The sequence below is a fragment of the Staurois parvus genome, unplaced genomic scaffold (assembly GCF_062004578.1).
Source record: "Staurois parvus isolate SC_StPar_1 unplaced genomic scaffold, SC_StPar_1.0 ptg000132l, whole genome shotgun sequence".
NCBI classification, from domain to species: Eukaryota; Metazoa; Chordata; class Amphibia; order Anura; family Ranidae; genus Staurois; species Staurois parvus.
Genome location: NW_028317928.1, coordinates 2,861,631 through 2,882,852, shown reverse-complemented (window position 1 = coordinate 2,882,852; position 21,222 = coordinate 2,861,631). Strand labels below are relative to the sequence as shown.

The 21,222-nt window shown below is 44.2% G+C and overlaps 1 protein-coding gene across 5 annotated transcripts; it reads right to left on the bottom strand.

The window, feature by feature from the left end:
* Window positions 1-1,480: 1,480 nt before the first annotated feature.
* LOC149466159 (oocyte zinc finger protein XlCOF8.4-like) lies at window positions 1,481-19,759 on the bottom strand. 5 transcript variants are annotated; one of them, XM_089672818.1, is made up of 10 exons: window positions 19,586-19,759; window positions 15,450-15,558; window positions 11,795-11,962; window positions 10,054-10,209; window positions 9,041-9,164; window positions 8,513-8,610; window positions 7,089-7,200; window positions 6,712-6,813; window positions 6,330-6,419; window positions 1,481-2,661 (listed from the first exon to the last, which is right to left on the bottom strand). In XM_089672818.1, the coding sequence occupies exons 3-10, from the start codon at window positions 11,870-11,872 to the stop codon at window positions 1,823-1,825; spliced, it is 1,599 nt and encodes a 532-aa protein (XP_089528944.1). In that variant the 5' UTR covers window positions 11,873-11,962; window positions 15,450-15,558; window positions 19,586-19,759; the 3' UTR covers window positions 1,481-1,822. The 5 variants fall into 5 exon arrangements, with proteins under 5 accessions (XP_089528944.1, XP_089528943.1, XP_089528945.1 ...); XM_089672817.1 differs by lacking the exon at window positions 19,586-19,759 and adding an exon at window positions 19,486-19,522; XM_089672819.1 differs by lacking the exon at window positions 15,450-15,558.
* Between the last annotated feature and the right edge of the window lie 1,463 nt (window positions 19,760-21,222).

Here is a 21,222-nt window from a genome sequence, read left to right as displayed (position 1 = left end):
CGATGATTGACATATAAAGGAGCCAATGACAGCATGGGTAGGCAGGCACGCGCGCCCTCTACCCGGGAAAGCAGAATCGCGTATATACTATATACACGTGATTCTGCACAGAGCAAAGTAAAGCTACATGGGCTGGTCCGCAACTGGTTAAAGCTTAGAATGCTTGGCATGGCTGAAAAGTGATAGACATGGATTCCAAATATCTAAAAATCTTTACTGGCCAGTATATACTGGGCTGACATAGTGTGTGTGAGATTTTGGGGAATAGGACATACAGTATATGAAATTCCAACTCATCTTTTATAGGTAAAGTTGATCCAGGGAATATCCGATTGCCTCTCGGGGGATCAGGAAATCATTTTTTTCCCCTGCAGGAGCAAATTGGATCATGCTTTGCTGGGTTTTTGCCTTCCTCTGGATCAACTGTGGGTGTAGGATTATAACTTTTTTTTTCTTTTAACCACTTCCAGTCTGGACACTTTTACCTCCTTCCTGTTCAGGCTAATTTTCAGCTTTCAGTACTATTATACTTTGAATGACAATTGCACAGTCATGCAACACTGTACCCATTTTTAGCATTTTTTGAGACAGATAAAGCTTTATTTTGGTGGTATTTATTCACCACTGGGATTTTTATTTTTTTTTTGCTATGTAAATGAAAAAGTCCAAATATTTTGAAAAAAAGTGTTTTTCTTATAAAATTTTGCAAATAAATAGCATTTCATCATAAATCTTGGCCAAAATTTATTCAGTTATCTTTTTGGTAAAAAAAAAAAAATAACCCAAACTAATTTATAACCAAAAATTATAATTTTTAAACATTTATTTTTACATTTTTATTTTATTTTTTTATATTATTATTTATGCTTTTTTTTTTTACATACTGTCACCCTAGCAGTACAGAGTCACCATGGTGACACTATACTACTTGTGGGGGTTGATGAAGATTTTTTTTTATTTTACACTGATTGCTTTTACACCCATAAAGGCTCTAAAAGCAATCATTTCTCCTTCTCTCTGGCTGCATTCTTGCAGCCATTGAGAACTACTGTGTGAGCTGTCATTGGTCACAGCTTGTCACATGGTACAAGGCTGTTGTGAATAGCCCTGTACCATGTGACCTCTGTGATCATTCACAGATTTCACACCTAGTAAGCAATGATGTCAGAAGTGACATCTTGCTTACTACTCTGCATGTGATCACTGATTGGCCAATCAGTGATCACATGATTGGGACCTCGCACAGAGGTTCCGTCCAACAATCGGTGTTCCACTGTGTCAGGGAGCGCGCACAAGCAGGGTGCGGGGAGGCCGTTTATATTCAACGGCCGGACGGGAGGTGGTTAATGGTTGAACTGGATGGACTTTTGTCTTTTTTCAGCCAGACTAACTATGTAACATGAACTTTTGAAATGACGTAATGTTGAACAATTCCCTTCTTCCAGCATATTCTCAGTAAAGACTCATCAGCATCCAAGAATTACCCGGAATGTGTTTTTTATTGAAGTTGAACCCGTTTCACTCTGGGAGTACGAGATATTAAGATATACTGTAAAAAATGCTCCTGGGCAGCACATTGGTTGAATACTGCTCTGTTTAATTGACTAGCGGTTTTCCATAATTTTTTTCAAAGTAGTCCACCATTAAAGATCCTAGTGTGGGCACAGACCCATTAGCCTGTGACGTCGTGATACAGGAACCTCTTTATCCTCTACAGGGAGGGAGACGTGAGATTTTACGTGAAAACGGTCCACAGCCTAAGAATAGTTTTGTTAACCTCTGAATGTTCTGGATGTGATTCGTTCTTTGGGCAGCGAGTCCATCACAGTGTGGGAAAATTACTTCTGTCCAGTGTGAAGCCTTGCATTCCTGGCAAGAAGAAATCTTTTTGAAAAACATTTCCTGCAAACCGCGCGTGAAGACGGCTACTCCCCTTGTGAACCTTTTCGTGAATATTAAGAACCGACTTCCTGGAAAAACATTTTCCACATTCAAAACATGCAAACGGCTTTTCCCCTGTGTGAGTCCTTACATGCGCAATAAGATTGGCTCTTAGAGAGAAACATCTCCCGCACTCTGAGCATGAATAAGGCTTCTCCCCCGTGTGAATCTTCTCATGCCTGATAAGGTTCGACTTCTCCGAGAAGCGCTTCCCACATACCGAACATGAAAAGGACTTCTCCCCCGTGTGGACCTTTTCGTGTCTAATAAGGTTTGATTTTTGGGAGAAACATTTCCCACACTCAGAGCATGAAAAAGGATGCACTCTTGTGTGAGTTCGTTGATGCGAAACAAGATGGGCGCTCTGCTTAAAGGACTTTCCGCACACCATACAGGAAAAAGGCTTCTCTCCCGTGTGAGACCTCTGGTGTGTCGCAAGTTTTGATCTTTCGCTAAAACATTTTCCACAGTCAGGACATGGTATGCCCTTAGGACATCCAGGATCTTCACGAATTGCAACGGGTTGAAAATCATCAGAAAGCCATCCCCCGTGTGAAAAGGGACCAGATGACAGATCTGCACTGTAATGTGCTGGATGGAGATTAGGGATCCTGGGGTTTTCTTTTGTGGAATCAGATATAATGTCCTCCTCATCTTCTATTTCACAATCTGGATAAATAATAGGATGGTCCTCTGTGCTATTCCCTCTATATGGTTCCCCTGTATGAAATGGAGGGGAGATGAGAACGGTTATACTTTCCGGAATATGGGATGTCTGTAAGAATCTGCTACGTCTATGTCTCACACCTTCTAACACTGGCCTCAAAGACTGCCCCACATTCTGTAGAAGCATACAAGCTCCATCCACATGTTTCCCCCCGCAATATATATATATACACATACATACACAGGCATACCTCGGTTTACGTAATTTTCGGTTTACGAATGAAAATCCATTGAAAATAATGGCTCGGTTTACTAATTTTTTTGCAATACGAACGGATTAATTGGTTTTCAGTGCATTTACAAATTAATTTTTAATCATGTCCCTGTACAGTATTTATTCCTTTAAAGTGCACTTTATAAAGAGTTTTGAACAGATAAAAAAACTTTTTTCTTACTTTTTTCTGACCTACAGAGCGGGTTAATTGGTTTTCAATGCATTCCTATGGGAAACTGCATTACGGTGTACTAATTTTTCGCAATACGAAAAGACCTGCAGAACTAATTAAATTCATAAACCGAGGTACACCTGTGTGTATGTATATATATATATATATATACACAGTGGGGATCGAAAGTATCAAATTACAGATTAGACATTCTTATAATATGTCAACAAAAGTTAGATTTTATTTCCATCATTTACACTTTCAAAATAACAGAAAACAAAAAAATGGTGTCTGCAAAAGTTTGGGCACCCTGCAGAATTTATAGCATGCACTGCCCCCTTTGCCAAGCTAAGACCTGCCAGCGTCATGGATTGTTCTCAGTCATCGTCTGGGAAAACCAGGTGATGTCAATCTCAAAGGTTTTAAATGCCCAGACTCATCTGACCTTGCCCCAATAATCAGCACCATGGGTTCTTCTAAGCAGTTGTCTAGAAAACTGACACTGAAAATAGTTGACGCTCACAAAGCTGGAGAAGGCTATAAGAAGATAGCAAAGCGTTTTCAGATGTCAATATCCTCTGTTCGGAATGTAATTAAGAAATGGCAGTCATCAGGAACAGTGGAAGTTAAAGCAAGATCTGGAAGACCAAGAAAAATATCAGACAGAACAGCTCGCAGGATTGTGAGAAAAACTATTCAAAACCCACGTTTGACTGCACGATCCCTCCAGAAAGATCTGGCAGACACTGGAGTTGTGGTACACTATTCCACTATAAAGAGATACTTGTACAGATATGGTCTTCATGGAAGAGTCATCAGAAGAAAACCTCTTCTACGTCCTCACCACAAAAATCATCGTTTGAAAAATCATCGAATGAACATATAGACAAGCCTGATGCATTTTGGAAACAAGTTCTGTGGACCGATGAGGTTAAAATTGAACTTTTTGGCCGGAATGAGCAAAGGTACGTTTGGAGAAGAAGGGGCACAGAATTTAATGAAAAGAACCTCTGTCCAACTGTTAAGCATGGGGTTGGATCAATCATGCTTTGGGGTTGTGTTGCAGCCAGTGGCACAGGGAACATCTGACGAGTAGAAGAAAAAATGGATTCAATAAAATTTCAGCAAATTTTGGATGGTAACTTGATGCCATCTGTGAAAAAGCTGAAGTTAAAGAGAGGATGGCTTCTACAAATGGATAATGATCCTAAACACACCTCGAAATCCACGGGGGATTACATCAAGAGGCGTAAACTGAAGGTTTTGCCATGGCCTTCACAATCTCCTGACCTCAACATAATTGAAAATCTATGGATAGACCTTAAAAGAGCAGTGCGTGACAGATAGCCCAGAAATCTCAAAGAACTGGAAGACTTTTGTAAGGAAGAATGAGCAAAGATACCTCAAACAAGAATTGAAAGACTCTTGGCTGGCTGCAAAAAGCGTTTACAAGCTGTGATACTTGCCAAAGGGGGCAGTACAAGATATTAACTCTGCAGGGTGTCCAAACTTTTGCAGACACCATTTTTTTGTTTTCTGTTATTTTGAAAGTGTAAATGATGGAAATAAAATCTAACTTTTGTTGACATATTATAAGAATGTCTAATCTGTAATTTGATGCCTTTTGGAAATTTTTCCATGTTTCCTTGGCTTCTTTATGCACATTAATACAAATTTTTAGCTGGGGTGCCCAAACTTTCGATCCCCACTGTATATACACAGCTTGAAAGTGGTTTACCAGGGTTATGGCTGCAGCTATCATAATATAATTTTGTTTTTCAGCTTGGTAATTGTCTTTTTCATGAAAGCAGTCAAGAGTGGCTAATTAACTGCTGGATCGCATTCAGTAGCAGTGGGAGGGGTCGTTTCCCCCTTCCCGCTGCTCGCTGGTGTTTCTCGGGCTTACCGCTTTTACCGGCAAGTCCAGGAAATGATCTGACAGTTCGCACAGATGGCCATAGAGGTGATCAGAGAAAGATCATTTTCTGATTGTTTCTCTATGATCTTGGAGGACTGGAGCAACTGTCACTGCCAAGGGCAGAAGTAAACTATTTTTTTTTGATCTTCTGCTTTTAAAGGTAGAGGAGAGATCTGGAGTCTTATAGACCCCCAGATCTCTCCATAAAGAGGACCTGTCATCCCTTATTTCAAGGGATGCTTACCTGTAAGTCTAACTTCATTTACTCAATTTACTTAATTTACTTTAATTTACTTAATTTTTGCAACCAGAATCATAACAATTGATGACCTATCATTTGACGGATGTTTAGAAACGTCCTCCTGCATTGGCAGTGCTCTCGTCTGGCCGCTTATCGACATGGCCCGGACGGGAAGAAGTTAAAAAAATATTTTACATTTATTTTATTACATTTTTTTAATTCTTACACTGTCCCTTTACATTTTTTAAATGACTTTTATTGCTGCCACAAAGAATGCACACAATGTGACAACAATAAAGCATAATGGGTCCTCTTTATGAAGAGATGTGGGGTCTATAAGACATCACTCCTCTACAATGCAAAGCATCAGATTACAAAAAAACAATGATCTAATGCTTTCCAAAAAAGAGAATGGTATTGTTTACATCAGCCGTGAACCAGAAGTGATGTCATGACATCTCTCCTGGCCTCCTAACCCATAGAAATGAGGGAAGACCACCTTTCCTGTATGGCCAACCGCCACCACTGCCAGATCGGTTCCTGGGCTTCCCGATGAGCCAGGTAAGCCCAAAAACCTCCGGAAAGCGAGCTTCAAAAAGTAATTCAACAGCTAATTAGCCGCTTGGATTAATTTTAGCAGAAAGAGCAACACTGCAGAAAATTTTAATACTGGGGTTTGGCATCTAGCTGCAGCCATAGCCTCAGTATTAAACTGCCATGACGTAAATTCCCAGTTAGGCAGTTGGCAAGTAAATATAGCAATCTGACAATCTTTATGCTGATTTAAAACATGCTATAAGCTGGCGATCTCCATTAACAACTCTGCAGACACTGAAGGCAAATGAGCCGTGTGTTTCCTGCGATGGAAGCATTATACAATCAGGAACGGTCTGATAGACACTCCTGACCCCCCCACTCTCTGGAGGCATCTCCTCCTCCTTACATGGCTCATACCTGGAGTCTACTGGAGGCTGATGGCTCCTGACTCCCCCACTGGACACATACTGTCCCCCCATTACTGTCTACTGACAGAGGAGGGGGGAGAAGAAGAGATGGTTGTAGTGACTGAACAAGGAGAATCTGGGACTCTTCTCTGGATTTAGTGTTTTTTACTCACCTGGGCTGATCTCTGGAGACGTTTCCTCCACTTTTATCCTCATATGGTTTATTTTGTCTTCAGATACGACATATCGAGTCTCTCTGGTGTCTGTGAATAAAGATGAGAGTGAAGCCCCCTGTACTGAGATGTATAAGGGACCCCAAGCATTGCGTATGCAAGGAGATAGATCATGTCTTATGGCTGGTAACATACAATGACAAGATATGAGGGGAAGCCGGAGTCTAATAGAGGCTGATGGCTCCTGTCCCCCCCCCACTGGGCACATACTGTCCCCTCATTACTACCTACTGACAAAGGAGGGGGGAGAAGAAGAGATTGTTGTAGTGACTGAACAAGGAGGATCTGGGACTCTTCTCTGGATTTAGTGATTATTCCTCACCTGGGCTGATCTCTGGATAAGTTTTCTCCTCTTTAATCATTATGTCGTTTTCTTCATCCTCAGATCCAATGTATCTCTGAGTGTCTCTGGTGTCTCCGGGGTCTGTGAATAAAGAGGAGAGTGAAGCCCCCTGTACTGAGATGTATGAGAGACCCCAGAGAGTGTGTGTGGGGGAGACTGGTCACGTCTCAATGACATAATGTGAGGAGGACAGCCGGAGTCTAATAGAGGCTGATGGCTCCTGACCCCCCCACTGGGCACATACTGTCCCCCCATTACTGTCTACTGACAGAGGAGGGGGGAGAAGAAGAGATTGTTGTAGTGACTGAACAAGGAGGATCTGGGACTCTTGTCTGGATTTAGTGTTTATTACTCACCTGGGCTGATCTCTGGAGGATCTCCCTTCTCCTTATGTGGCCCATCACCCCTTACATGCGTCTCTTCTGCTTCCTTTCTACTTTCTGTTATAGACAGAATACAGTTTTCTTCCTACATAACCCAAAAAAAAAATTAAAGTTATTTTAAATGTTGAATTATATCCACAATTGGTTTTGGATAGCAGAATTCTTGCTTCTGTAATGATCACAAAGCTAATGAAGGCAGTCCCCAAGTTACAAACATTCGAGTTACAGACAAAAAAGAGGGAGATACAGGAAGTTAGTCTGGCTGAAAAAAGACAAAAGTCCATCCAGTTCAACCAAAAAAAAAAGTTATAATCCTACAGCCACAGCTGATCCAGAGGAAGGCAAAAAAACCCAGCAAAGCATGATGCAATTTGCTCCTGCAGGGAAAAATATTCCTTCCTGATCCCCCGAGAGGCAATCGGATATTCCCTGGATCAACTTTACCTATAAATGTTATATCCAGTTATATTCTGTGTATCCAAGAAAGAATCCAGGACTTTCCTACTGCACTCCACTGAGCTGGCCACAACCAACTCTTGAGGGAGTCTATTCCACAGGCAGTGAGAAGAAATCTACCCGTAGGAAGGGAAATTCCCTCCTGTAAGAATTATCATAGGAAAAAGGTGTCTCCACTGAAGGTTTTCTCTTGTCTATATTCCCATCGCACACATTCCTGGAAATACGGCTCATTAATAGCGACCACCAGCAAGGACTGGAAACATCATATGCAAGCGTACATATTCACCAGCACACCTCGGATCTCCAAATATGGTCCAAAGAGGTTTTCATTGCAAAAAAAGGTCACATCACAGAGGAAAAGTCACATGGTACAAGCCTGTTGTGAATAGCCTTGTACCATGTGACCTTTGTGATCATTCACAGATTTTACGAGTAGTAAGCAATGATGTTAGGAAGTGACATCTTGCTTACTACTATTAACGTGATGACTGATTGGCAAATCAGTGAACACATGATCGGGACGTCACACAGAGGTCCGGACACAGCGGGCACCGATCGCAGTGCCGAGCACTCCCAGGAAAAAAGTGCAATGTTTCGGTGCCACGCAGGACCCCTTCATCAGGCATGTGTTTTCCATTGAAGGTGTATCACCGATCCTTGTTTCCATGACAACCCAATGTTTTCAGAATCCAAATGTCACAGGGACAGAAAATAAGGTGAAATCTTCTAAACAGAGGCACAGACAGCAAAACAAACATGGGAGTTAACCCTTCCGTATGCTATCCAAAAAAAAATTAATAATTTTTTTGGCTGGAGATACATTTGAAAAATGTACCTGTTCCAACTTACATACAAATTTAAACTAAGAACGAACCTACAGAACCTATCTTGTTGGTAACCCAGGGACTGCCCATACTTAGATCTGAACTCCCATCTACCTCATCCTCCTGAGGGATCTCCTGATGTTCCTGTGTGGAGTCCCGGGAATACAGAGGATGGGGACATCTCTCTGGTGGGTTCCCATTACTGGATCCATCTGTAGGACAAACACACACTGACTGAATACATTGTTTCTATGTCTTTATATCAGAGGATGTGTGTATCTAGGTGGAGCCTCAATACAAGAAATGAAAGTCTCCTCCTACCTGGTGATGTGAGAGGAGGTCGGTCCTCCATCGTGACGTCCTTCTACAGATCCTCGTGTCCTTCTATATACTCCTACTCCTCTATTTCTATGTCTTTATATCAGAGGATGTGTGTATCTAGGTGGATCCTCAATACAAGAAATGAAAGTCTCCTCTTACCCGGTGATGTGAGAGGTGGTCGGTCCTCCATCATGAAGTCCTTCTACAGATCCTTTTGTCCTTCTATATACTCCCACTCCTCTATTGTTTCTATGTCTTTATATCAGAGGATGTGTGTAACTAGGTGGATCCTCAATACAAGAAATTAAAGTCTCCTCTTACCCGGTGATGTGAGGGGAGGTCGGTTCTCCATCATGACGTCCTCATACAGATCCTTGTGTCCTTCTAAATTCTCCCACTCCTCCACAGAAAAATGCACAGTACTATCTTGACACCTTACAGGAACCTGGCACACAAAACACTACAGTCACTGTGACGAACACGGTGCCCGACCCCTGCCGTTCTAACCAAATCGTGACAAAGGACTGGCCAATCTCACGCCGCACTTGCGTAACAATGCCACTCTCAGCTACACCCTGCACAAAGATTTTCCAGTTTGAGGTACCACAAACTAGATGCCATCAGCCTGAGATTGTCATTGGGACTGGGTTAAGTTAATTAAGCAATTAACCCTTTAAATACCACCACCGCCTTTTTACCGAGAAGCAGGAAACTCACAATTTTAGCAATTATGATTTCAGCATAAACATTTGTAACGTCCACATGGAAGAAAAATATATTTGAAATATATTTTTTAAATATTCTTCCAAAATATATTGACATTTATTTGAAATACAACTTTGGCTGTATTACATATGTATAAAATACAGCCAAAGTTGTATTTTGCATGTTGAAATGCGTTTTTTATATATTACAAAATCTATGAGAAATAATTTAAAAAAACATTTTTTTAAAAAATATATTCTTCAGGATTATTTATTATTTATTTCAGGTACTTATATAGCGCCGTCAATTTACGCAGCGCTTTACATATATATTGTACATTCACATCAGTCCCTAACCCTCAAGGGGCATACAATCTAAAGTCTCTAACTTACATTCATACATACACATACTAGGGCCAATTTAGACAGGAGCCAATTAACCTACCAGCATGTCTTTGGAGTATGGGAGGAAACCGGAGTACCCAGAGGAAACCTACGCAGGCACAGGGAGAACATGCAAACTCCAGACAGGTGGTGCCGTGGCTGGGATTCGAACCAATGACCCAATCACCATCAAGTTTTATCCCTTCCATTGTTAGATACCGTCTAGTAATTCCGAGCACCGCTCACCTCTACAGCCAGCAGCTCGATGATCTCCCTGGTGAATTCTCGAATCTTTTTGTTGTCCTTACTCACGGAGTGAGATGGGGGCTCTAGAACTGAAATTCGGGTCTTCCTCAAACTGGATGTGACCAAGCCATCGGAAAGTTTGAAAGCTATATAGTTCTATGTTTAAAGCAAAAAAATACTTAATTATGACACCACCCAAAGTAAACATTAATAATACATTCCTATGATGGTGTCTGTCAGCACACTGAGTAATTTCATTCTTGGTAGATGACTCCATAAAGATCTATAGGGATCTGATATGTAGGCTTGACCAGAACGCTGGCTATCAGATTGAGGCAAATATATCTGGGGAGGGGAAAGCTGGGCCAGTAAAAGGCAGGGATGGGGCAAAAAATGGATGTGTACTCATCATTTAAAGTGGTTGTAAATCCCAATATAAAAAAAATACTTTCTGCCATAAATGAATACACGAGTCCTCCAAAAACTGCTAGTCTGTGGGCGTGGCTTAAGAACAGAGAATAGTAGGCAGAAATGTGATGTCACACAATCCCTCAGTAATACACACCCTCCAGCCTCGGCTCAAGAACAATCACTGGTGCTGATAAGTGTTGAGTTCTCGATCTTGTGAAGGCAGAGACCAGCAGGGAGAGGACACCCCCTCCCCCGCCTCTGTCACTGATGATCAGTGTGCCCTGATGATCAGTGTAGCCTCAGCAGTGCCACCTGCCAGTGCCACATCAATGCCACATATCAGTGCCAGTGCACATCAATGCCACATCAGTGCCCATCTGAGCTACCTTTTAGTGCCACCTATCAATGCCAGTCAGTGCCACCTATCAGTGCCAGTCAGTGCTGCCTATCAGTGCCACCTAACAGTGCCAGTCAGTGCCGCCTATCAGTGCCATATATGAGTACTGCCTTTCAGTGCCCATCAGTGATGCCTGACAATGCCCATCAGTGTCACATACCAGTGCCTCCTCATCAGTGTCACCTATCAGTTCAGTCTATCAGTGCCCATCACTGCAGCCTCATTAGCGCACATCAGTGAAGGAGAAAAATCACTTATTTACAAAATTTTATAACAGAAACTAAGAAAAAACTTTTTATTTCAAAATTTTCAGTTGTTTTTGGTTTGTTTAGCAAAAAATAAAAAACCCAGAGGTGATTAAATACCACCAAAAGAAAGCTCTATCTGTCTCAAAAAAATTATAAAAATTTCATATGGGTACAGTGTTGCATGACCGCGCAATTGTCATTGAAAGTGTGACAGCGCTGAAAGCTGAAAATTGGCCTGGGCAGGAAGGGGGTACAAGTGCCCGGTATGCAAGGGGTTAATAGAGATAAGATCTGATATGTGACCTCCCAGAATCCTCCTCACCTCCCTGGTCAGGTCTGTGTTTTATTAATGGAGATAAGAGTGATGTCATGTGACCTCCCGGAATCCTCCTCACCTCTCCAGTCAGGTCTGTGTTTTATTAATAGAGATAAGAGTAATGTCATGTGACCTCCCAGAATCCTCCTCACCTCTCCAGTCCGGTCTGTGTTTTATTAATGGAGATAAGAGTAATGTCATGTGACCTCCCACAATCCTCCTCACCTCTCAGGTCAGGTCTGTGTTTTATTAATGGAGATAAGAGTTATGTCATGTGACCTCTCAGAATCCTCCTCACCTCTCTGGTCAGGTCTGTGTTTTATTAATAGAGATAAGTGATTTAATGTAATCTCCCAGAATCCTCCTCACCTCTCCAGTCAACAGGTAGATGATCTCCAGCGTGAGGTTTAGTATTCTCTCTGTTGTGTGACTCCGTTCTGTCTCCATGCTCAGTCAGGTGATCTGATCAGGGATGATTGTACAGAACTATGTTCTCACTTCCAAAAACCAAAAGTGCTACATACATGAAAAAAATATCTGGAAAAAAATAAGCAAAGAGGGAGAGAGGTAGAAGAGGAAGGAGGGGTAAAGGATAGAAAAGTTAGTTCCCTTTCCCCACACAGATAGGATCACATCTTTCAATGACACCTTCCTCTTATAAACACTCTATTTGGCCTCATGTAGGTACCCCTAAGTACCCCTCTTGCCACCCCTATCTCCCATTTCCACTGATCCACATTAATGCATATCTCCTAGGCCAGGGGTAGGCAACCTGCGGCTCGCTAGCTGTTGTGGAACTACATTTCCCATGAGGCACTGCAACGTTACAAAACTGACAGTTACAGCTATGACTTGCAGAGGCATGATGGAACTTGTAGTCCTGCAACAGCTGGAGAGCCGCAGGTTGCCTACCCCTGTCCTAGGGAACCCCAACCTTATAACAAATCATGGGTCCAATCAGATTCACTTCCCTGAATGCCAGATGCCTGAATTTTCTGGAAAAAATGCTCCAGGCTACTCTCAGATTCAAAAAAGTCACACACACTAATAGCGTACCTACAAGAAACACACTTTGATTCCAGAAACTCAGCTACTATTTTAAATGTGCAGGCACACTATGAGTTAGGTCCAAGGAGGTGCATGACATCTCCTTGGCTTATCTTTATTATTTACATCTGACAGGTTTATTGCTCTGCCATGAATTACACTCTAGACACCTTGTGTGACAGAGGAGAAAGGCACACAGAACAGCTATGCCCGCCCTTTCCCTCTGCTGCCCATTCAGAGAAGCTTTTGTATTTTTTTAATGTGTTCACATAATACAAAGGCTTCTGTGAATGGGCAGGAGGAGGGGATGGGTGGTGGCAGGAAAGGCAAGTGTGCCCAGGCACAGAACTATGCTCCAATCCAGAATACCCATCAGCCGTGCCTGTTCTCACACACGTGTGCGTATGCGACAGTGCCAAGCAGGCTATTTAAACAGCACAGGGAGTTTGTCTTGGGTTCTACAGAGTTTGCTGATATCTGCTTCTGTGTTGATCTTCTGTTGCCATCCTGATCCATCTGACCACGCTTGAACTCTGCCAGAACCGACCCCTGGCTTGTCCTTTAACTACGTCTCTGTCTGATCCTTTTGCCTGTCTGCTTTATCATTGCCAGCTCCTGCCTGAACCTGACCACTCTTCTGCCTGCTGCTCTGCTACTGAGATGCCTGCTAGTGGCTTGTCTGACCCTGTTCTACGTGCTGCCTGTAATCTGCCAGCCTGCCAAGTGCCTGCTGTCTTTAAGGAAAGGCCTACCCATAGTGCAGGTGAAGTTACACGGCACGCAAATATGCACATGCGCAGAGCTCTTACGAGCCTAACAGATGTACGAGTGCTTGGACACAGGCGCGCACGCATGCGCACTCGCGCATCCAGGCACGCGCCTATTGCTAATCCTGGAGCCAAAAAGGCTATTTAACCTCTTGGCACCGGCCACACGCAAACGTGCGGCCTCCCGACGTCTGGGCCTTGACGCCGAGCGGCCACACATTTGCGTGCAATTAAGAAAAACATATGTGCTGAGAGTGCGCGCCCTGCCCGCTCCCCGCACACATGTCCTGTACTCACGGAAAGGTCCCGATCTCCTCTTTCGATTGGGACCTTTCTCGATCACGTGACAGCCATGACGGTGAATCACGGAGGTCACATGACCCTAAACTCCGCCTCCTGGCTTCTGAAACCCTTAAAGGGTCGGGAGGCTCCGGCGCCGAGGGGTTAAACTGGCTGCAGTAGTTGTCCTATTGCCGCATGGTCTAATCCCTGCTTGTGTTCCCTGATTCCTGTGATTGTCTCCTGATACCGAACCAGCCTGATCCTGACCTCCGCCTGACTGCTACCTGCCCTGACCTCTGACTTTCCTTGGACTACCCTTCTGTCTCTGCTCCAGTCTGATTGATCCTCTGTTGCTGACCTGGCCTGTGACCCGACTACTCTTCCTTCTGCTGCTTTAAGCCTGATCTGTCTGACCGATACCGAACCCGGCTCGTCTGACCCTGCATCCTCAGCACGCTGCTCTCGGGTATCCATCCATCCAGCACGGCTTCATCAGAACCCTGCTCCCTGGCTACAACTCATCAGCTCACCAGCTATTACTGGACTGATCACAGGCACTCATACCCCACCGTGCCCCTGTGGCCGCTGTCTCACCATCAGTGGCCCTTGAGCCACAGTTGTACGGGAGGCTCACTATCCAGGTACGTGACACTGTCCTTCATCACAATCCAAGCTGCACCAGGTGCTTACAGACGTCTCATCCGCAGCCATCATCACTAGTACCATCAGGCACTCGAGCCACTCCAGGCTCACTTATCTCCTGCTGCCTTACCACGTTTCCAAGACAGGCTCTATTACCAGGTACCAGGTGGGCATAGCAGCTACAGCGACTCCCGTGTTCAAAATGCAGAGCTCAAGTATCAACATCAGACCACCCCCCCCCCCCCCCCCGGTAATTACAGCGACAGCGGTCTACTCGGAATATCATGAAGCTGTCTATTATATAAATAACAGAGCCAGCCCAGGAAGTATCATGCATCTCGCTGGACTTAACTAATAGCGTGCCTTCATTTTTTTTTTTTTTTTTTACAAAAGGAGCTGAATTCTTGGAATTCAGCATTAAAAAAAAGAGACTGTTCCAAGACATATGGATAAAGATTTTCCCCATGGTTTTCCACAGTACGTCTCCACTCCCAAAATCTAAAAGACTTAGGGTTCATGTCAGGGGCGGACTAACAACTCATGGGGCCCCCGGGCAATAGGGGATCATGGGGCCCCTGTGTCCTTACCCAAACTCAAAAAAAGCCTATGAAAAAGGTACCAGTGGCATCTCATGGGGCCTCCTACTGACCCCGGGCCCTCGGGCAGTGCCCGAGTTTCCAAATGTTCAGTCCGCCTCTGTTCCATGTACACTGCAGCTGATAAACTGACGTTCAGGAGCTTTCCTGCGTTTTTTTTCAGCAGCCCCTGAACTCTCCCTAATGTTTTCCTATGTGTCCATGTACACATCGTCATTTACAGGCAGTTGAGTTTACAGTCGTTTTTTTTAACGCACCAAACTTGCAAACGCAGTTTATAAGTGTTTGCATTTAGAAGCGTTTTTTGACTGTTCCATAGTCAGATGCTGTCCAGAGCCTTTATTCATCATCAGAAATGCATGCAAAGCATTTTCCATGTATTCAAATGGACCCGGCACACCAGCGCAGTCAGTTCCAGGTTTAGCGTAAAGGAAAAAATGGTAGAACGCGCTGCATTATGCTCATGATGGGATCCATAGTGAATACAAGAAAAGACAGGTCATCTCCACACATACTGCTCTCTCTGCTTCTACCTTCTCTATTCCTCTCAAAATGACGGAAAAAGTAAATATTTTACTGTTTTTCAGTGTATTCTGGGCATTTTGGAGGGTCTCCTGAGGTTATCTTTTAAAAACGCGCATAAACGCAAACGCACATAAACGCGGCTAAACTGAAGTTTTTTTAACCTACGTTTTCCAGCAGTCAGTTTCCATCGTTCAGAAGAGTTTTCCAAACACCCCGTGTACACGGAGCCCTTAGTATACCCATATGGAAATCAGTGCAGTGGACACTTTTAGACCTGAAACAAGACGACGAAGGCTACTTGAGTTCTGTGAAAGGGGAATCTGCAATACAGTAGTTACCTGAGATAATGTCTACTTTCCTAAAACTGACCAACTTTCCTCCAAAACCTAAATCCACAATTGCTAGGCTTTGGATTGTTGATAGAAGGGGACTTTAACCTCGTCTTTGACCCCCTCCTGGACACATCTAAGGGTTCCTCCAACGTGTCTTTCTCCTACCTCAAAAAACTGAAAGTGGAACTCCAGCCACTACATCTAATGGATCCTCGGAGGACTCTCCACCCCCAGGTGAAAGACTTCCTATACTACTCATCGACACGCACCCATAGTAGCCCAGATTAGAATACTTTCTAGACCAACACGAGGACCTTTCTCTGGTCTCTGAGACATCTATTGAACACTCTCTGATCACACTCCTATTCATCTGGTACTGGATCTGAATCCGGCTGGTCCAAAACCAGCCTCATAACATTTACAATGAATCGCCGTTACAAGGTCCGTTAGTAAGATCTGACATTGCAAGGTAATAAAAAAAAACTACTTTCCATTAAACTAACTCTCAAACAAATCCCCTACATATATGGGAAGAACATAAGTGTGTGATTATGGGGGAATCCCTTTTCAGAAGGGAGCGCGGGTAAAGAGGGATAGAAAGGTACATGGTGAGAAGGAAGGGAGAGAGGAAGGGAAGAAAGTAGAAGTGAGGGAGAAAGGAAGGATGGAAAGGAAGAAGAGAGGAAGGAAAGAAGGAGAAAGGAAGAAGAGGGGGTGGGACAGGAAGGAAAGAAGGAGAAAGGCAGAAGAGGGGGTGGGATAGAAAGGAAAGAAGAAGAAAGGAAGAAGAGGGGGTGGGATAGAAAGGAAAGAAGGAGAAAGGAAGAAGAGGGGGTGGGATAGAAAGGAAAGAAGAAGAAAGGAAGAAGAGGGGGTGGGAGGAAAGAAGGAGACATAAGTTGGGGGAGAGTAGCAGGAGGAAGGAAGAGGGAGAGAAGGAGGAAAAGAGACAGGAAAGAAGTAAGGAGGCGAGAATAAGAGAAGGAAGGAAGAAAGAGTGGAAAGAAAAAAGTAAGGAATGAATGGAGAGCTAGAGGAAGAAAAGAAGTAAGGGCTCGTTCACACTTGACTGTTTTACCAATAGCATTTGGCAAGCGTTGGTCCGGCGTCTGCAGAGCGTTTTTTAATGTTCGGCAAACGCCGCATGCACGTTTTAGTTAAAAACGCCCCACAAACGCCTATAATGAAGTTTAAATAGTGTTACCGCTCCCCAAACGCCCCGCAACCGCGTCGCAACCGCACCGCAAACGCCGGCCGGGCGGCACCATAGACTAGAATAGGAGGCTTCAACGCCTCCTGACTCGACAAGAGGCGTTTGTTTTGCCGCGGCGCTAACGCTCCCGTTAGAACAGCACCATGTGCTGCAATGTGCAGAATTGTTCGAGGCGTTTGAGAAGCGGTAAAAACGCTTCCCAAATGCCTCTCTGCCACCTGCACACAACGCTAGTGTGAACGTAGCCTAAGATGAAGTGAGGGAGAGAGGAAAGAAACAAGGAGGAAAGAAAGCAGACAGGGAGGGAGGGTCAAGAGGAAGGAAGAAGATAGGGAGAGAGGAAGGAAGAAAGGAAGAAGGAAAAAGGAAGGGAGGGAGATAGTAAGGAAAGAATGGAGAGAAAAAGAAGGGGAAGGAAAAAGAAGGAGGAAATGAAAGAAAGAAGAAAGGGAGAAAAAGGAAGAAAAGGAGGGGAGGGAGAGAGGAAGGAGAGAGGAAGGAAAAGGAAGGGATGAGAGGGAGAGTTGAAAGAAAAAAATAGAGAGGGGAAGAAAAGAAAGGAAAGGATTAAAGAGAGGAAGGAAAGAAGGAAATGGAAGTAAGGAAGGGAGAGAGAATAGACAGAAGGAGAAAGGGAGCAATGAAGGATTGAAAAAAATAAGGAAGCGAGAGAAAATGAAAAAAGAATAAAGGAAGATGAGAGAGGGAAGGAAAAGAAATGGAGGAAGGAAGGAAAGAAATACAGAAAGAAGGGAAGGAAAAGGAAAGAAAGGGAGGGAAGGAAGGAAGAAGGGGAAAGAAAGAAAGAAAGGGAAGGAAGAGGGGAAGGGGAAAGAAAGGGAAGAAAAGAAATACCGTAAGGAGGGAAGGAATGAAGAAGAGAAGTGGAAAGAAATGGAAGGAAAAGGAAGGGAAAGAAAAGAAAGGGAAAGAAAAGGAAGGGAAAGAAAAGGAAGGGAAAGAAAAGGAAGGGAAAGAAAAGGAAGGGAAAGGAAGGGAAAAGAAAAGGAAGGGAAAGAAAAGGAAGGGAAAGAAAAGGAAGGGAAAGGAAGGGAAAGAAAAGGAAGGGAAGGGAAAGGAAGGAAAAGAAAAGGAAGGGGAAAAAAGGAAGGGAAGGAAAAGGAAGGAAAAGGAAGGGAAGGAAAAGGAAGGGAAGAAAAAGGAAGGGAAGGAAGAGGAAGGAAAAGAAAAGAAGGGGAAGGAAAAGGAAGGGAAGGAAAAGGAAGGGAAGGGAAAGGAAGGAAAAGAAAAGAAGGGGAAGGAAAAGGAAGGGAAGGAAAAGGAAGGGAAGAAAAAGGAAGGGAAGAAAAAGGAAGGGAAGAAAAAGGAAGGAAAGGAAAAGGAAGGGAAGGAAAAAGGAAGGGAAGGAAAAGGAAGGGAAGGAAAAAGCAAGGGAAGGAAAAGGAAGGGAAGGAAAAGGAAGGGAAAGAAAAGGAAGGAAAAGAAAAGGAAGGGAAGGGAAAGGAAGGAAAAGAAAAGGAAGGGAAGGAAAAGAAAAGGAAGGGAAGGAAAAGGAAGGGAAGGAAAATAAAGGAAAAGAAAAGGAAGGGAAAGAAAAGGAAGGGAAAGAAAAGGAAGGGAAAGAAAAGGAAGGGAAAGAAAGGGAAGGGAAAGAAATGAATGGGAAGGAAAAGGAAGGGAAGGAAAAGGAAGGGAAAGAAAAGGAAGGGAAGGAAAAGGAAGGGAAGGAAAAGAAAAGGAAGGGAAGGAAAAGGAAGGGAAAGAAAAGGAAGGGAAGGAAAAGGAAGGGAAGGAAAAGAAAAGGAAGGGAAGGAAAAGAAAAGGAAGGGAAAGAAAAGGAAGGGAAAGAAAAGAATGGGAAGGAAAAGGAAGGGAAGGAAAAGAAAAGGAAGGGAAGGAAAAGAAAAGGAAGGGAAGGAAAAGAAAAGGAAGGGAAGGAAAAGGAAGGAAAAGAAAAAGGAAGGAAAAGAAAATGAAGGGAAAGAAAAGGAAGATAAGGAAAAGGAAGGGAAGGAAAAGAAAAGGAAGGGAAAGAAAAGGAAGGGAAAGAAAAGGAAGGGAAGAAAAAGGAAGGGAAAGAAAAGGAAGGAAAAGAAAAGGAAAGGAAGGAAAAGAAAAGGAAAGGAAGGAAAAGGAAGGGAAAGAAAAGGAAAGGGAAGGAAAAGCAAAAGGAAAAGGAAGGAAACGAAAGGGAAGGAAAAGAAAAGGAAGGGAAGGAAGAGAAAAGGAAGGGAAGGAAGAGAAAAGGAAGGGAAGGAAGAGAAAAGGAAGGGAAGGAAATGAAAGGGAAGGAAAAGGAAGGGAAGGAAAAGAAAAGGAAGGAAACGAAAGGGAAGGAAAAGAAAAGGAAGGGAAGGAAAAGAAAAGGAAGGAAAGGAAAAGAAAAGGAAGGAAAAGGAAGGGGAAGGGAAGGAAAAAAAAAGGAAGGGAAAGAAAAGGACAGGAAGGGAAGGAAACGAAAGGGAAGGAAAAGGAAAGAAAGGGAGGGAGGGAAGGAAAAGGAAAGAAAGGGAGGGAGGGAAGGAAAAGGAAAGAAAGGGAGGGAGGGAAGGAAGGGGAAAGAAGGAATCAGAGGAGAGCAGAGAGGATGATGGGAGAGGTGAAGGCTATAGAATACAATAACGGTGAGTGGTGTGGGTAGAAATCCTACATTTGGGGACATCTGAAACCAAGAAACCTCCCTAACAGGACGAACCTCCATCTCCTCATCAGAAGAGCTGATCACCTCTCCTCCAGGACGAAGACCAATCCCAGCCCAGGAAGTCTCCTGAGGTAAGCCCTCCCCTCCCCCTCACCTCTTCTCTGTGGTTCATCACAGTAAGGCACCGCACCTCTGCTGAGGACACTTCCTCCTCTTACGCCTCACACCTTCGCCCTCTAGTGGTAGATTTGCCTTCACGCAGCCAATGTCGGGTCTCACCAAAATGATCCAATCACGCGACAGGACGTCACTATGGCAACCAGGAAGCAACTGAGCGGCCATGGAACGCACACAGCGGAAGTGTAAGAGCCTCAGGGCGGAAGTTGGGCAGTGTTTCCTGTGTAGGGGGAGGAGAGTGAAAGAGAAGATGGACAGGTGCTCAGGGCTGGGGGGTTGTGTGTCTGCAGAGAGGAAGAATAAATATTAACCACTTGCCTACCAGGCACTTATACCCCCTTCTTTACCAGGCCAATTTTCAGCTTTTAGCGATGTCGCACTTTGAATGACAATTTCGCGGTCATGTAAGATTGTACCCATATGAAATTTTTATCATTTTTTTCTCACAAATAGAGCTTTCTTTTTGCGCTATAAACAAAAGTGCAAAAAGTTTGAAAAAAAAAAGTTTCTTTGTTTCTATTATAAAATTTTTCAAAAGAGGTAATTTTTCTCCTTCACTGATGTGCGTTGATGAGGCAGCACTGATGGACACTAATAGGCGGCACTGATAGGCAGCACTGATGGGCACTAATAGGCAGCACTAATGAGGTGGCACGGATATGTGGCACTGATAGCACTGACTGGCATCACTGCTGGGTAGTGACTGGCACAACCGCTGGGCACTGACTGGCATCACTGCTGGGTAGTGACTGGCACAACCGCTGGGCACTGACTGGCAGCACTGCTGGGCTGCACTGATGGGCACTGCTGGGCACAGGTAGGTGGCACTTCTGGGCACAGGTGTGTGGTACTGCTGGGTGGCACAGGTGGGTGCACTGCTGGGCACAGGTGGGCGGAACTGGTGAGTGGCACTGCTGGGCACTGATCATCAGTGCCCTGATGATCGGTGCCGATCCCTGCTCTGACAACTGCCGGTTCTCGGCAGTACTTTCAGAGCGTGAGGAAAGTGCAGCCGAGAACCGGCAATCGCATTTCCCGGTGATCAGCGTGTCATTGGACACGGCTGATCATGTGGTAAAAGGCCGCTGTGATTGGCCTTTTACCACATCACGTGATCAGCTGTGTCCGTAGGATACAGCGATCACGGAGATCGCCGGGTGCGCGCCCCTGGGGTCGCGCAGGAGAGCGCGTTCTGGGAGGATGTCATATGACACCCTCCCAGAACTGGCAGGCCGCAGTGTAGCCGTCATTCGGCTATCTGCGGTTGGCAAGTAGTTAAAGCAGCACTCCAGGTGTGATAGTGACTACAGTCACCTTGGCACAATGCATATCTCATGACAGTGGCTGTAGTAGTGAGCACTACTACATTGATAGAAGCGATCTTCCAGATCCAGGCTGTACCACCGCTATTAATAGGAAGCGCAGGGTCAGGAAGATTGCTGCTACTACTGTAGTAGTGCCAACGATGACAGGAAAGTGACCAGATTCTCCAACCAGGCCCACATATAAACCACACCCACAAAACTACATTGGTAGCCGCACCCATGAGAATCATGCTCTGATTATTAACACGCCCAGAAACGTTCGCTTTCAAGGTATAAAAATAAAACGCCG

Excerpts from the sequence above, each read along its gene's own strand:
- LOC149466159 (XM_089672818.1), bottom strand. The coding sequence starts at position 11,872 with ATGGAGACAGAACGGAGTCACACAACAGAGAGAATACTAAACCTCACG. Across the intron at positions 10,210-11,794 it reads TCTACCTGTTGACTGGAGAG|AACTATATAGCTTTCAAACT; the intron begins GTGAGGAGGATT and ends CTTTAAACATAG. Across the intron at positions 6,420-6,711 it reads TTATCCAGAGATCAGCCCAG|ACACCAGAGAGACTCGATAT; the intron begins GTGAGGAATAAT and ends CTTTATTCACAG.